The sequence below is a fragment of the Dicentrarchus labrax genome, unplaced genomic scaffold (assembly GCF_905237075.1).
Source record: "Dicentrarchus labrax unplaced genomic scaffold, dlabrax2021, whole genome shotgun sequence".
Lineage (NCBI taxonomy): Eukaryota > Metazoa > Chordata > Actinopteri > Moronidae > Dicentrarchus > Dicentrarchus labrax.
The window spans coordinates 13,114,052-13,130,444 of record NW_026136721.1 but is presented as its reverse complement, the minus strand read 5'-3'; the positions used below and the strand labels follow the sequence as shown (position 1 = coordinate 13,130,444).

General features: G+C 42.9%; 1 protein-coding gene across 5 annotated transcripts; it reads left to right on the top strand.

The window, feature by feature from the left end:
* Positions 1–320: 320 nt before the first annotated feature.
* On the top strand, positions 321–16,386 carry LOC127354198 (meiosis regulator and mRNA stability factor 1). 5 transcript variants are annotated; one of them, XM_051383948.1, is made up of 27 exons: positions 321–434; positions 1,060–1,278; positions 1,628–2,521; positions 2,711–2,873; positions 3,293–3,507; positions 3,717–3,834; positions 3,926–4,098; positions 4,818–4,949; positions 5,967–6,121; positions 6,251–6,412; positions 6,567–6,753; positions 6,877–7,055; positions 7,165–7,245; positions 7,414–7,653; positions 8,039–8,158; positions 8,269–8,447; positions 8,536–8,756; positions 8,862–9,004; positions 9,191–9,324; positions 9,867–10,069; positions 10,560–10,787; positions 11,251–11,490; positions 11,597–11,848; positions 12,008–12,068; positions 12,223–12,327; positions 12,560–12,736; positions 13,368–16,386. In XM_051383948.1, the coding sequence occupies exons 2-27, from the start codon at positions 1,123–1,125 to the stop codon at positions 13,565–13,567; spliced, it is 5,118 nt and encodes a 1,705-aa protein (XP_051239908.1). In that variant the 5' UTR covers positions 321–434; positions 1,060–1,122; the 3' UTR covers positions 13,568–16,386. The 5 variants fall into 5 exon arrangements, with proteins under 5 accessions (XP_051239908.1, XP_051239905.1, XP_051239907.1 ...); XM_051383945.1 differs by having other exon boundaries at positions 4,425–4,949; XM_051383947.1 differs by having other exon boundaries at positions 4,425–4,949; positions 13,338–13,472.
* Positions 16,387–16,393: the final 7 nt, after the last annotated feature.

The following is a 16,393-nucleotide window of genomic DNA, read 5'->3' as shown; positions in this document are numbered from 1 at the left end:
GGCAAATCCCAAGACAGTTACTACTGACAGAAAAAAATAATGGTAAGGTCCGATAATCATTTCTAGGGACATATATCTATAGGCTAAATAAACATATTAGCATATTAGTGATCAAATGGATGATTCTTTCACTCCCACATTTTGTAGCCCAGTATAATATGATGCGCTCAAAATGATTAAAATCCATTACATATTGTTGAAACAAAATACAAGATATTCAGTATATTACAACTAGTTTAAAGAATAAATCTTATTGTGAAAAGCAGCCAATTCACTCTCAATCACATTCATCGTTCACTAACAAACAATGTCATTGCGACAGCTGTGCGCGCTTTGTGGCACAAGAACGTTACAAAAAGGTGCGCGTTTCCAGGGCGACAGATAGTGGGGGTAGCAGTCCTTTGAGGAAGATGTGAAAGACGAGATCTTCTCAGGTAGCTAAATAACCAACTGTTTTGGAAATGCCTCGCCATTACCAAAGAATATAGATTTTACCGTGAAGACAATGGGCGCTAGCATGTGGGGGAGGTAGCTATGTGTCTGTTAAACAAGCTAATGGTTCCTGTTGTTAGCTTAAATCTGAGGCTAGCTCAAGGCAAACAGTTAACGATAAATTAGCTAATTTCAGGTAGCAGTGTGGCTATTTAACCAGCCAGCTCCGACATAAACAACGATTCATACACGCAAAGAGACGACATTAACGTGAGCTAGCTTGTAGCTAACTGAACGTCGGCAGTTTTACATGATTCGCTTTGGTGAAAAACAACTGTGGTGTAGTTAGCTTTGGATACGCGGTCCAAACTTTACAGGCGTTTAAACGTGATAAACACACACACACACACACACACACACACACCAGGACTCCTTTGTTCATTTAAAGCGCAGTTACTTAGTGTGTTAAGTCAAACGCCATTGCACGACCGGTGCTTTCATAGATGACTTAGTAAGGACTGTTTTTGTGTCTAATGTGAACGGGAATACAAACGCACCGGGTCATTGAGAGGTGATGTAACCGCAACTAACTAGTGTCAACTTTTAACTTTCGTTTCCTCTGCATAGGAAAGCATGAGAGAAAAGAGAGAGAGAGAGATGAAAGTATGGTGAAAGATCTCTCTGGGTTGTATGATGGAAGGACTGGGAAAGGAGAGATCCATATGCAGCTCTAGACCCTACCCATGGCTCAGTCACCCCAAAACAGAGGCCTCAACCCTGCTATGGAAACCCAAAGACTGCTTCTCCGCCAATGAGACGACATCCCTTCATCACACGGATACTGAAGTATGCACTTATCTGTGTACAGTCCAGGTATCTGCTAGTAAAAGACTGATTAATTGGTCGGCTGATTATCTCTCATTTTAAGATGATCAGCATCAGCTGTTAAACAGAAATTGTCTGCAGACACATCTGCAGCTATCTTCATCAAAGTGCCGGCCATAGAGCAATGTTAGTGCTCCCCCTTGTGTATTTTAGGATGGTGGTTAAGTTACTGTCTAAATTTCCTCAGACAATAACCATTGTGTTTTCTTAACATTGTAACTCAGTAGAACAACATACTTCCATAATACCAAACTATAGTCCACAGGAAATCCTTAATGTAAAATAATCTGCGCATCTTTTTTTGTTCCAGAACAATTACATGGACAACAGAAAGGCTGTGCTGGAATTGAAAGATGTCCCTCCTCCTCCGCACCATACTTCCTCTTCCCAATCATCCCAGCCCTTCTCTCTGGCCCCACTCCCTTTGCCCCCTCCCTGCTTGCCTCCTCCTCAGCTTACTCAAGACTCTCACCAACAACCACTACAGCAGCAACAAGAGGGGGCTAGCCCCAAAGTAAGCCTTTGCACTCAATGTGACTATTGTAGTACAGATGGCTATGGGTTATTAAGTGGCGGAGGTGTTGTTGGTAGCTGTAGCAGCATTGCTGGTGTTGTCTCGCTCTATATGGCCCCAAGCTCTGTGGGAGCACCCACCACCATCAGCAGCAGCAGCAGCAGTAGTATTAGCAGGTCTGGCTCTTGCTCTTTAGCTTCTTCTATTCATCAGTATAAAAGTAACCTGAGCTGTAGAAGTGAAGGTGAAGTTCTTGATCCTTTGCTCAGTCTTGGTTACAAACCTCAGCTGGTACCTTCAGTCGCTACCTCTCAGCCTATTTCATCACACCCCTACCTCTCCTGCTGCTCAGGGCTTCTCCACACCTACCCATCTGTACCTCTTCCATGCAGTCAACCCAGCCTGTTTCCCTCCTCAGCACCTCTGGCTTCCTCTCTCCCCTGTGTTTCCTCTCTACCCGCTCACTTGCATGGCTCTTGCCTGGCCTCTTCTGGCTACTACACATGCGGTGTGGACTGTTGCCCATCAGACAGAAGATCCCAGAGAAGCACACTCGGTGATCACCCAACCACCACCACCATCACCACTACAACCACCTCAGCACACTTCTGCTCTAATCCTATGCACCTGAATGTAGAACGCACGGTTTGTGTGAAGGGGGCACACTACTGCCAGGAGTGCCTGTTGAAGGTTGGTAGCACCCTTCTTTTGTATTTGTGTGCCATGAAGATCACTGTGGGTATTCAGTATGCATGGATGGCCTCAGTCATGTAATTTTAGACTGGCTTTATATTTTGTACAGTGCATTTGGTAGTATTACTTGCCATTGTTTTATTTCTGTGTTCCCTGCCAAATGTTTTGATTTGTATGTATTTGTAGCCCACGAATGGTCTGCCGTCAGAGTCGGACAAGGTGTGGCCCAATGTTCCTGTTCCCCAGACTACTCCTATCCCTATACCCATTTGTAATGGCTGTGGCACCTCCTCTGATAGCATGATGCTCATGCCATCAACCAGCCTTGGCAAGACTGGGCAGAAGTATGGTCAGTGGATACATTTTTATTTTATTTTTTTACTAGAATTTTATGTCCGATTAAATATCTTCAGAGGACTGTTAAAAATAGCAAGCTCTTTGGGTGCCTGGTTAGCTCAGTTGATAGACCTGGCGACCCATATGCAGAGTTGCTACAGTGGCCCGGGTTCGAATCCGACCTGCGGCCCTTTGCTGCGTGTCATCCCCTCTCTCTACCCAGCTTTCCTGTCTATCTTCGGCTGTCCCTATCTAATGAAGGCATGAAAAGGCCAACAAAAAAAAATTAGCAAGCTCTTTGGGATTTGAGTGCAGTGTATAAGAAATGTTGTTCCATCCATTTTAACTGCAATGACAATCAATTAACTTTGTATAAAGTGCTTTACAACTGTTAAAGTGTGTTTTTAGAATGGTTGTTTAACTGTCTGCTAGGTTCTCCAGAGAATAGTGGTCCTGAGAACATCCCTCCGGTGGGTGTTTTCTGGGACATAGAGAACTGCAGCGTGCCCAGCGGACGCTCTGCTGGAGCTGTTGTCCAGCGTATCCGCAGCCGCTTCTTTCAGGGCCACCGAGAGGCAGAATTCATTTGCGTCTGTGATATCAGCAAAGAGAGTAAAGCTGTTATCCAAGAGCTCAACAACTGCCAGGTACCAGCAGTAATATCTTTTATTTTAATGGTTACACTATAACAAATAATGAGTGCCATTCACACCCTAAATTAAGTTATCTGCCATTGGGCTACAGTTTTGATTGGCAGAGTTGATCCTGTGCAGCAACAACAGGAGAACATTTACTATTAAGTAAGCTGAAGCTACAGTATTTACGTCATCTGTCTTTTTTTAAAATTTTTGATCAGGTCACTGTTGCACATATCAATGCCACCGCCAAGAATGCAGCAGATGACAAGCTTCGCCAGAGCCTACGGCGCTTTGCTGAGACCCACACTGCACCTGCAACTGTTGTACTGGTATCTTGTGAGTTCAGCTCAGATTCACTATAATAAACTGCCGCCTTGATGCCAAACTAGATTTTGTGACAACAAGTGTTATCTTTCATTGTTAACAGCGGATGTGAACTTTGCAAGTGAGCTGAGTGACCTGCGTCATCGGCATGGTTTCCAGGTGATCCTGGTCCATGGCAACCATACATCTTCAGCCCTAATGCAGCACGCCCACTGCCATGTGGCCTTTCAGGAGATCACAGCTGATCTGCCACCACGCGTGCTTGTCAAAGCACAGGTAGGCCTCACAAATGCTTCATTTAAAAACTTTTTGATCTACTCTGTAAATAAGGTAAGTGGGTGCTGGCAAAAGTAACCAAGGAGAGTTTCATTTTAGTACGGACTTAGCAATATGGCCGAAAGTGAGGCTGCTGGAATATGAATTTCATCAATGATTTATTTACGCTTTTTTTTTCTTTTTTTTTTTTTTTTTTAAGCGATCATTAAAAATTTTCTAACCGATAGCACTCTCAGCCATGTTTTTCAACTAAAAGGAAGACTGCTGCTTTAATTTTGTAAGTGTAAATTATACAAACCAGACAGGCTCTTCCTCCCCTCCCTCAGCCCAGTTTCAACCTCCTCTATGTGCACAACCTCCCTGTCAACTGTGACAAGAGTCTGCGGAACGCTGTGAAGCTCAGGCTCCGCCGCCTGTCAGACAACACTGGTGGCAAGGTGCTGGGCATGTCCCAGGGCACAGCAGTCCTCCGTTTTGGCAGCCCTGAGGCGGCTTCCCGTGCACGCAAGCGAATGGAAAATGAGGATGTATTTGGCCGCAGAATCAGCCTCTCCTTCTCCCCGCGGCCCAGAGATGATGCAAGTCCTGAGCCTGAGCTTCAGTCTCGGCCCCATCACTTGCCTCAGGCTCAGACTCTGCCCCAGAACTATCAAAACCAGGATTCAATGTTCCCCCCGCCCCCATCCATATCCTCCTTCTCTTTTCTACCCCTGGAGAAGCCCAGGTCACCCAGGAGGCCACGGCGAGCAACCCGCCCGTGCCACACCCCGGGCCCAGTGCCTGAAAGGCCCTACAGCCCCAGGAGGGGGTGTAGTGGGCCCCCCGGGGGTGCTCCAGCCAAGCCCCATCAGGTCAGCAGACTCATCAGTGCCTGCTTCCCCTTAACCTGCATTGCCCTCCATCCTTGCTGGAGCTTCTATGTAAATCACAGTACCCCCCCTCCCCCCAGTGTCCTTCTAACTGCTGCTTTGACTAACAGCTTGTAGCTGCTTGCTAAGCTTCATATGTCTGCCTGTGTGCTAGCATGTTGCGTTAGTTGTTAGTGCTTTACGTGTGCCCTATTGTCCTGCATGTTCATTGCTCATTCATCATACTAATGCATGAATTAGCCCATAGCTTTTTGTGCTTTTTTCTGACTATGTTATCCAGTATATCAGTGCTGATATACTGCGTCTGTGTTTTGTCCAAAGTCTGATCCCTGCCTCCATTTATTTTGTGGCTGAATTGGAGCCCATGCAGTTTTTCACATTGATAAAACTGACCCCTGGTGGCTGGAATAACTGACATGGCTTGTCCTTTTCTTCTTGGTTGTGAAAGACTAGAGGAAAAAAATATGAAAAACCTGCAAATGGATTACTGTATACAAAGACTAAAACTAGGGATGAGCAGTAAAGGGAAATTTCAATTGGAAGTTTATTCTCAAGCACTGTACTTGTCAATTAAAATATGATTACAAGTGACTGTCTCAAATCTCTCAGTTGTAACACCGTCTCTGCAACTGTCTCAATGGCAAGCCTGTTGGCTGTTTCAACTTGGCCATGTGCTTTTCAGCATTTTTGTCATCACTCTTTAATCAGAGCAGCTCATGTTCTGTAAGTAATACATTCACAAGTCTTTCTACAGAACAAAGATGAATAAAATTAGTTCTAATATTCAGCTGGTTTTGGTAGCTGCTCGGTGATTTGTTGCCAGCTAGTTTAGTTTTTAATGCACATCCCTAGTTAAATTCTCAGAGCATCAGTTTAAGCCCTTGCATGACTTTTTCCATTGAGCTTGACATACTCTCATGCATGCACACAAACACTTCAATGGTATCCATTTCGGTCAGCATCTACTGTATTAATATCTGCTGCTTCTGTCGGATCCAGGAGCTTGGTAGTTTGGAGGGCAAGCCCAGAATGGGCTTCCACCACCTGGAGAAAGGATGTGCTGCTTCCTCTTCCCCCCACAGTAATGGTGACACAGTGGCCCTGGAGCAGCTGTCCAAGCCTGGCCTCACTGGGGAATCCATGTACAGGAGAAGGTACACACAGAGAAAAAGGGACATTGGACTAAGAAGATTGCCATTTGATAATTGGTTCCATATATTAGGATGTTGCCCTTGACACGTGTCTTTTTTAATTAATTTATTTTTTTTTAATCTTCCATGTAGGAGAGAGGGTTCCTGTCCTCGCAGTGTGACTGAATCGCCGGTAGAACAAGGGGACAGAAGCTCAGGAGAGTTCCAGATTAGCACACCCTCAGCCTTCAGCAAGTTGAACCTGCACAGGAGTCTCAGTCCCCTTGTCCTGCCCCAGAGCTCCTGGTCATCCAGGTGACATTGTGTTTAAATCACTCATATTTGACTTTGTTGGCCTAGAGCATTAATTGTTCTGGAGGGGGCATACTGCTAATGCTGCATAAATATTCCCAAGACCCTCTTAATAATAATGTTGTTTTAAACTTTTCTTCCCCTTGTCTAATAAAAGGAGTGCATCCCCCTGCCTGTCCAGCCGGTCCTCGCCCCTCCTGTCTGCCCCTCGTAGCCCATGTCCCGAAGGTCCTTCTGAACCTTTCTCAGATGGGGCAGAGGTCCAGGTGGCCAACCTGGATTACAGAATGTCCCGCAAGGATCTGCAGCAGACACTGCATGACACCTTCTCCCGATACGGGCGGGTAAGACTGACTTCTGTGATGTTATTGTATGATTAATGTTTAGAGTACTGTACTGCAATAAGATTGTTTGCAGACTTTTTTGAAATTCAGCCTGGTCTCAAAACATTTCCTTGTTTTGTCTAGGTGAAAGCTGTGCAGCTTAGCCCCCACACGGACTATCAGCTCAAGGCCACAATCCAGATGTTGTTCCTGCAGCAGGCCATAAGTGCTGTCAGTGGCCTACATCGTTATAAGATCGGAGGCAAGCGCATTCAGGTGTCTCTGATCACCGGTGGCAGCAACAAATCCCTTGCCATGCTGAGGTACAGCAGAATGTAGTTGAGTTGGGGGTTCATGCAACTTATTTGCAATGTTTTTTTTTTCCTTCTGTTTTGCATTGTGGTGGTAAATTTCAGCTTTTTCATTATGCAGCACTGAGATCATCAACATTCTTCAGGATGCACCTGCCAATTGCCTTCCCCTCTTCAAGTTCACAGAGATCTATGAGAAAAAGTAAGTAGCTTTGTCTAAACTCAACTTTAGCAAGTAATCTCATTTATTTTGTATTATTATTATTATTATTATTATTATTATTATTATTATTATTACAACAATTATATTATTTATATTTGAGTGTAGCAATTCCAAAACTATATGCTTTTCTTTTTTTTCCCCCTCCAGATATTCTCGTAAGCTTGTGGCTGGAGATCTGTACAGGCTACCAGAGGTGGTGGCAGTGCGGGAACAGGGAGGCTCAAGGCTTGTGTGTCTTCTGCCTAGTAGGCAAATCCGTCAGAGTCCACTGGGATCTTCACAATCCCAGGAGTGCTCCTCCTCTGCTAGTGGCAGCCCTGTGGTGTTTGAGGAGCTGGAGTACCATGAACCTGTCTGCAGACAACACTACACACAGCAGGACTTCAGGTTATTAGAATCTTGCATGAAATGCACATAGTCTGGTGTATATACAATATTCTGATTGAAGGCTTATTTCATGGAAATGTATATTACAATACACTAGGTTGCATGCTCCTCCTTGTCAAACTTGGTTTGCCAAGACATTCATTTTCTAAAACTTAATTGCACAGATTTAAATCTGGCCTTAGGCCAGTTTAATAGTAGTCTTGTATTGTTGGCCAATTGGTAACTCCTCTGGTGCATCCTAACCTTTGATGTACCTCACTCACACTTTCCCTGAAAAATTTAATCATCAACCTTAATTTTCACAAGCACCATTCTCTGAGCTTTACAATTTGTCTTCTCTCATTTTGTTATCTACCTCTTCTTTTTTTATTTTTTATTTTTTTAGTGTGGCTGACTTTGACCCCGACTCCTATAAGATACCATTTGTTGTAATGTCTTTGAGCACCTTAGCCTCTGAGGTCCACAGTCTGTTGCAGTCACATGAGGGAACTCTACCATTACTCAGGTGACAACCACCTCTTTAATTCATGTATAATTTTATTAATCAACATTTTGAATCGGAGTATGTTTTCACACAGTATAAATTCAATAATGTAGTATATTTTCCTTTTTTAGTTTTCCAGACTGCTATGCAGCTAAATTCAGCCCTCTGCAGCTGGGCAATGAGACACTGGAGGGTGGTGTTCCTCTGGAGCACCTCATTACCTGTGTTCCCAGTATCACAATAGTCACAGCTCAGAATGGCTTCAAAGTCATCAAGTGGATCCACAATAAACCACCAGCACCAAACTCTGGTCAGAACAGTTTGACATTTCGTAGTTCCTACAATACCTACAAAGTGCTATCTTCACCAATCACATATACCCATTTTATTTTTTGCAGAGCCGTGGATTCAGCGTTGTAAGAGTCCGGTTGGCAACCCACAGCTCATTCAGTTCAGCCGAGAGATTATTGACCTATTGAAGAGTCAGCCTTCTTGCATCATGCCCATGAGCAAGTTCATACCCTCATACCACCATCACTTTGCCAAGCAGTGCCGTGTCTCTGACTATGGCTATTCTAAGCTGCTGGAGCTTCTGGAGGCCGTGCCACATGTCCTGCAGGTACTGAGGATAATTGGATCAGACATATTCCTAACTTTTTGTTTTTGGTATTCTACATGTAGTGTTTTGTTTTTTTTTTTCGTTTTTTTTTTTCTTTACCTACAGATCTTGGGTATGGGTACCAAGCGTTTACTGACCCTGACCCATCGTGCTCAAGTGAAGCGCTTCACCCAGGACCTGCTCAAACTGCTTAAATTTCAAGCCAGCAAGCAAGTGGCAATCAAGGATTTCATGCAGGCATACCATTGGTCAGTCATCTTTGGTTGGAGCTGTAGATAATGTCTTCATATTGCCTTTGTATATTGTAGAGGTTTTTGCTTGCAGTTTGCCAGTTGGTTTAGCTGTGAACAGTCGGAGAAAACTATAGAAGTCAAATATAAGTACAAATCAGTGTTGTGGATGTTAGTAATGTATTCTTATACTTGGTGTATCAGGTGCTTCTCCAGAGACTGGAGGGTAATCGACTATGGCATATGTGACCTGATGGACCTGCTGACTGAGATCCCTGACACCACCATCACTATTACACACGAAGACACAGACACGGTCATCTCTGTTCCCAAGAGAGGTCTGTTTAAACCAGTTATTGAAAAGACTAAAAGAAACTGATCATTAAAAGGTTACCTTTTTTAAAGGTCCAGTGTGTATCAGAATGATCTCTTGGCAGAACTAGAATCTAATATGCTTAATTATATTTTTATTAATGAATAATCACTGTTTTCATTGCCTTTAAAATTGTTTGTTTTTATCTACTGGGGGAGTGGTATTCTTATATTGAGTTTGCCATGTTCAACCGCCATGTTTCTACAGTAGCTCAGAACAGACAAACCAAATACTGGTTCTAGATGGGGCCTAATGCATTTTTTGGTTCACGGCTACCATAGTTTCTTCTACATGCTTGGAACGGGAGGGTGAGACAACAGCATTTGCAATCAGCAACTACCATTAGATGCCACTAAATCTCTAACATTGGTCCTTAAGTTATATGAATGGTAACACTTTTTATGAAAGCTAATGAAATAAATGAAAACCCTACTATAAACTACAACCCTACTACAAGTTTTAATTTATTAATTTAGATTTCATTGAATTCCCTCTTACTGCCTACAGAGCGTACAGCGGAGGAAATGGAGCGCACTAAACAGTTTGGGAAGGAGGTGGTGGACCTTCTCCGTCACCAGCCTCACTGCCGAATGCCCTTCAGTAAGTTCATCCCCACCTACCACCATCACTTCGGTCGTCAGTGCAAGCTCAGCTACTACGGCTTCACCAAGCTCATGGAGCTCTTCGAGGCAATCCCAGACATACTGATGGTGAGTTAGGAAGCCTGTGGTTCTCCAACACTGAGAATTGTTGTTCCTAATAGAATATTTACTGCCTTTCAGGACAAAAGAAAGTGAGATTGAAGAAAGTACATTGAAGCACAGGTGTTTCATTTCTGTTGTCATTGTCCCTTTGTGTTAATCAGCAGGATTTTATCTCAGTTCAGGTTAAGTCCTAAATCTATATTTGCTTTTTTTAGCTGACTTGCTAATTCAAACTGATCTAGTAATAGCTGATCATCATTAGGCGGCTCCGATGGTATTTGCACCCCCCACTTTGATTTATACAGATTTTCTTTTTCTTTTTTTTTTTTCTTTTTTTTTTTGTGGGTCATATTAACTTGTCACCTCATGTGCTTTTTATTGAACTAGTTTACTGAACCCACCTTTTTTTATTTTTTTATTTTATTTATTTTTTTAAATCCAGCATAAAGGCCTCCTTTGTCTAGGCCTGAACACTAATTTAACAACTGTTTGTCAGGTATTGGAGTGTGGTGAGGAGAAAGTGCTGACTCTGACAGAAGTGGAGCGTATCAAAGCTCTGGCGGCTCAGCTGGTCAAGCTGCTTCGGGCTCAGAAAAACTCCAGCCTTCCTGTCAGCCAGCTGCTCACAGAGTATAGCAAGACCTTTGGTTATGGCCTACGCCTGCAGGACTACGATGCCAGCTCCCTGCCAGCTCTGCTGACCAAACTCTGCCATGTTGTCAAGGTAAAGAACACCTCCAGAGATGAGTTTTTGTGTTTGGTTGTTTCTTTCACTGCTCCAAATAGCATTTGTGGATCTTAACTCTCTTGATTTTAGATAGACTCCAAGGCGTTATGAACAAACACATTCATCGATCATTAAATGTCTGCCAGAAACTATATCTGTTCTAGTTCATTTAGTGCTTAAAAGGAGCGTTGCTACAAGATGGAATTAATTCAGCAAAAAGACTTCCTGAGAGAACATCTCCAGTACATGTCAATTTATCTGACTACCCCAATAACAATCCAGTATCCTCATCAGTGTTTAAAATATCGACATTGACATTGTGGAAAAAGTATTATTTTGAGTGACCTAGAGCAACCTACAGGGACTGTAAGTGCACTTGTGATGGTCCTTACTTGGCAAGACCAGTGTTTTCACTAGTAAAATACAGATAAACAAGCAGCCACTTTCTTTCCATTTCAAGGTGGTGGATGGCTGTGAGGGCCGGGAAGTGCAGTTGATCAACAGGAAGTCTTTGCGCTCACTCACCTCCCAGCTGCTGGGTCTGCTCATGTCTCAAGAGGAGGAGCAAGTCACCCAGGGTGTCAAAGTGGAGGTGCTGAGCGAGCAGTACTTGATTGTTCATGGAGCCCCACTTAACCCATGTGAATATGGGTTCCTCTCCCTCAGCGAGTTACTCAAGAGCCTGCCGTACCTTGTTGAGGTGAGTGCAGGAGTTTTTATTTATTTTTATCTTCTTAAAACGGTCTCTCTACCAATACTCCCACACAGAAGCAGAAACTGACCGTTTTATCTTTTGTCTTTCACAGTTGTACCATGAAGAAAGTGATGACTGCAACAAAGCCTGCAACACTAACGGTGGTCGTGGTGAGGAATGGGTGAGGCTGACCAGGCTTTACCAGTTTGCCCGTAACATGCGTGCCCTGCTCCATACCTACCATTACAACCAGATCTTCCTCACAGAGTTCCAAGGGGCTTATAACAAGTTTACAGGCTGCAGCCTTGAACCACGTTCCTACGGATACATCAACACTGATGAGCTGCTCAGCGCCATTCCACAGGTTGGAATGAATTTTGTTAGTTACTTTTACTCAATTGTTTGTTTTGATTTCAGGACCACCCAAAGCTTTAACCTAATCCTGCATTGTTAAATCTTACACAGTCCTTGTAGTTTGTTCTTGTGTCCTCATATTTCTTTGATTGTTTTGTGTCGTCATCAGGTGGTCTGGATCAAAGGGCACGGTCGCAAGAGGATTATTGTTTTGAAGAACGATATGAAAGGTAAAGGTGATGGGGGCATCTTTCTCATAGCAAGTTTCATATGATCATTTCAGACAGGGGTCATTTTTTAGAGGTCTTAACTGTGGGTGCTCCTGGGAACAATTGGCGGTGCCTACACAATGTATGGACATGTGTTTGTGTGTATTTTGTTTAGCAAGGGCAAGCTCTTCAGCCCCCAACAGCCCCCAGCCAGGAGAGGACATGGAAAGCCCGAGAGACAGCCCAGTTAGCAACGCAACGTCTGGAGCCCAAAGTCCAGGTAAGGTCACACAAGTGCACTTTCTTTTTGGTTCATCATCAAAAAAATATCGAAGTAATTAAAATTCTAAGAATGGTTGACTAGTGATATAAAAATTAAGGGGGTGAAAATGATGTTTTGACTGGAATGTTTTCAAAGATAGCTCTGCTCTCAGTCAGTCTAGCTGGGATGAAATTTAGATTAAACAGTCATGTTCTCTTTTTTTTTTTTTTTTTTTTTTTTTACCTGCCAGGTGGCGACGAAGCAGCAGAGTCAGAGCTGCTGTGTTTGACGTCACCTGTAGACCTGCTGTGTGGTCCTGTACCATCCTCCCTACCCTCACCTCAGCTCCACCCCGACCCTGTTCTCCTCCAGGAGACGGACCTGATTCACTTTGAGGAGAAAACTCCATCGCCACAACCACCAACAGGTCAGTTTGAATGTATTTTGTATTACATTTTGAACCCATATCGGCTCATAACAAAATCCTTCTGGTAGTATTCCTGTAAGGCAATAAGGTTGCCCTGACTGTGAGATTTCATATTTTTCAATTTTACTTTAGAAATCAGGTTGTCAACTAGGGCTGCAAAATAACAATAATTTTCATTGTTGATCCATTTCTCGATTAATTGATCAAATAAACCGGAAAATATTCATAGAGAAGCTGAAATGAGAGAATATAGGCACTTTTTCTCGCTCTGTTATCAAAATATTTTGATATTAATAATTACTTGCTAATCAATTATTCGTGTAATTGATGCAGCTCTATTCTCAACTTTACAGAAATTGATGCAAGATTTGCAATCACTTTTGTTTTTTGGCTCCTAATTCCAAAATGATATGTGCCTTAAGCCAGTCAGCTTGTCTGTCTTAGATGCTTATTTTAAAATTTCATGACAAATTGGAGGATTGCGTGGCCTTGGCACCGATGTGCGTTCTAGTTATCAAAAAAGATGTCTGCAAAAGGGAACAAAAATACATTTTAATGAGCACATCACACTTTTGTTTGCACCCTTCCCGTCTTTCATTAGGTGTAAACTCAGTCTGTGTGTGATTTTCAGTGAGTGATGAACCAGAGGTGGCAGCTGCAGCTGCTCCTGACAGCACATCTGAGCAGCCTGGCAGCACAGAAGACTCTGTCACCGAACCTCCACTGCCCCCTAAAATGAAGACCACCTCCTCCATGGACAGTCCCAGCAGAAGAGCCACACGCAGCAGAATTAAGCTAGCTGCCAACTTCTCATTCACAACAGGCCCCTGATCCCATTCACCCATTCACACATACACACAAAGCAATACTAGTTCACACATAGTGTAACTCTAAATGCAAGAGTTGACTGGCTACACTGAACACGCTACACAGAAACAACCCCAGAAGAGCATTGGTATTGTCCCCTCTACATCTTAACAGGCTGTTGCATTCTTCTTTCTTCTCAATCACTCATTGCCGTTCTTTGTTTTTTTTTTTTTTCGTATTTCGTAATCCGTATGTTCTTCCGATGTTCACCTAGCTGTGATTTTCTTCTTGCAGATTTTCTGCAGTTATTTAATTTGCCAAATTCATCTACTGTAACCTGTGTTTGATTTGATCTGAAGGGAAGTTAATTTATATTCCCATGTGCCTCTTCACTTTAGAGCCACTTTGTGTCGAAGAACACTCGCTGGCTCATAATGAACGCAGAGTCTAAAAAATGAGGTAGTTGTCACTGTATAGAATATTGGGAGAAGTGCTAGGGAGGAGTAACTAAGTTTTCTATGTAAAATCCAAGAAATGTAGTTATATTCTCAGTTTATAAGATAAATAACAAGGTTTTTAGAGATGTTTTTTGTTCATGTATCATTGAGAAACCTTCATGTATACTCCCAAATGACAGAGCATTTAATTTATGATGTTCATTCATTTTTGAACTCATTTCAAATTTTTGGAGATTTTGGTTTGTAGGTAACTGTAGACACGTCAACTGAACAGGCTGCTAAGCACCTGTCCGTTTTATTCTACTCATTCTAGTCTACTCTTGGGTAAAGATTTCTTAAGAGGTAGCTTCTCTTTGAGAGGTACATTCTCGACTTCCGTCTCTGTTGTAAAGTAGCCAAAGGACAGTATTTTCAGTTTCTTTTGTATTATGCAAAGTATTTAGTAGTCTGTGGAAGTGTTTGGCCTAAACTTGTGGTGTTTTCGGTGGCAATTCAATGATGAAGAGATGAGTATTTGTCTGTTCAGATGGTGGCTTTTGTAAATGAAAGCTAACGTTCAAGCGTGGATGGCAAAGGTTTTGATATTGTGACAAGCACTGCTCTCAGGAATTTTTATTCTTGTAGTACTTTGACCTAATTTATAGCAAAGATTTTGGCTCGTCTCTCCAGGGGCCACTAATGAAACCCTGAAAGGGAAAAAGTGCCCCTGTAATACTCCAGGTTAGTGCTTGGGCAGCAGGGACTGAGAGATACTTTGATTGTTCGGCTTTAGCCAGCGGCCAGTGTGTTTGTGTTCTTTTTAGCTCTATTTTGTCTGTGTGTGGTTTACACTGGAGTAGGTGGTGTGAAATATGCATGGTGTGCATAAATGAGTTTATGCATGGTGTAAGCCCAGGAGGAGCAGACTAATGAACAAATGATGGTAGGACATTCTTTAAGATCATTCTTTATTTCCACCATGTTTTAGAGGTCTTAAGAGTTGGCGTCACCTTTGCAGTTGCCACATTAGATGCTCAAGGTTTTGTTAAGTTAACCTTGTTGCTGGTAGTTGCTGTATCTGTGGCGACGTCCCTACTGCCTGAGTTGAAGGGTTCGAGGGGAGCAGTGAGCACTCCTGAGTTTTGATTTTTAATGACGAGGTGAATTGTTGTGAGTTTTTAGGGATAAGAGATGGGACGGGAGGCGGTAGGCTGTTTGTGGAGCACCTCGGGGGCTCTGCGAAGCCTCCTGAACAGACTGTACACACAGAGGGACCCTCTGCGGCTCTCTGGAATCTGCCGGGCTTTTACAATGGCTTGTATTTGCCACGGTGCCAAAGGAATTGCCGTCGTACCTCCCCCACCCCTCGCATCTCACATAGGAGTTTTTACTTGCTTATGTGTGTTGGTTTCTCCATTTTCCTCTGCCTCAATTGTTTACAAGACTGCTGGCTGCCGAAATGCCACCAAATGATGTCGGCTGCATATGAAATTTTTGCACAATCCAGGCGCCACTGAAGTCAAATGATTGTTGTTGTCGTCGTTTGTGTTCAGAGAAAAGGTTCAAAGAAATGGGTAAGAGCCCATTTTATCAGTTTCTGTCCAGTTTCAGGGTTTACCTCTTCAGGCAGTGTTAATACAGTTTTCTTTGTCAGACTTGATTATTAAAAAAATGAAACCTTTAAAGCAGAGGGATTCCAGCTGCCAACTCACCAAAACGTCTGAGATGCCAATCAAAATGTTTTTAATTGGGGCTGTTGGGGTTCAGGTCTCTCCTGCAATGTTTTACTGACTGTCTGGAAACCTCCTTTTGATTATGGAATGAGCAGTTAGGAATAGTTAATGATTTAGAATTGGTAACAATAGGGATTAAAATGCTCTCAAGAGATGTCTAGATTTAACTTTGGCAGTAAGAATGTATTACTTTTTGTGAATTTGAGCAAAACCCTAGATCTCCCTCAGAGGACTGCAGTGGCAACTAACTCAGATGACAACATTAACTTCCCTGTTTAGCTTTCTCTCTTTGGTTTGGTTACATCAGTGAGACGCTATTGTACCTGTCAAAATATGCACTTTTGCATAGTTTTGGTTCATGAAATACAAATGTGAAATTAGTTAGTGGCCAGAGAGGGGTTGAAACATGTTTTTGTGTCTTTACCTCAGTTTCTGTTTAACTGTATCTGACCTCGTCTTGTTTATTCAGTTTTCACATTGAACAACAGTTCTTCTGTTACTCAGCAGTGTCCTTAAAACTCCTGCCTTGTGATTATTCTTTATCGGGTTAACGATTGTCTCTACATTCGTCTCCGTCACACCGTTTTACCGCCTCACTGCACCAGAAGTCGCTGTAACAGTCTAATGTTGAAGGGACCAAAAAGATTTCCGTAAATAAATTTCACAAGCATCACTTCTGC

Coding starts and splice junctions, on each gene's coding strand:
- LOC127354198 (XM_051383945.1), top strand. CDS start 1,123: ATGATGGAAGGACTGGGAAAGGAGAGATCCATATGCAGCTCTAGACCC. Junction 6,413..6,566: donor CAGAGCTCCTGGTCATCCAG/GTGACATTGTGT, acceptor GTCTAATAAAAG/GAGTGCATCCCCCTGCCTGT. Junction 8,757..8,861: donor CCGTGCCACATGTCCTGCAG/GTACTGAGGATA, acceptor CTTTACCTACAG/ATCTTGGGTATGGGTACCAA.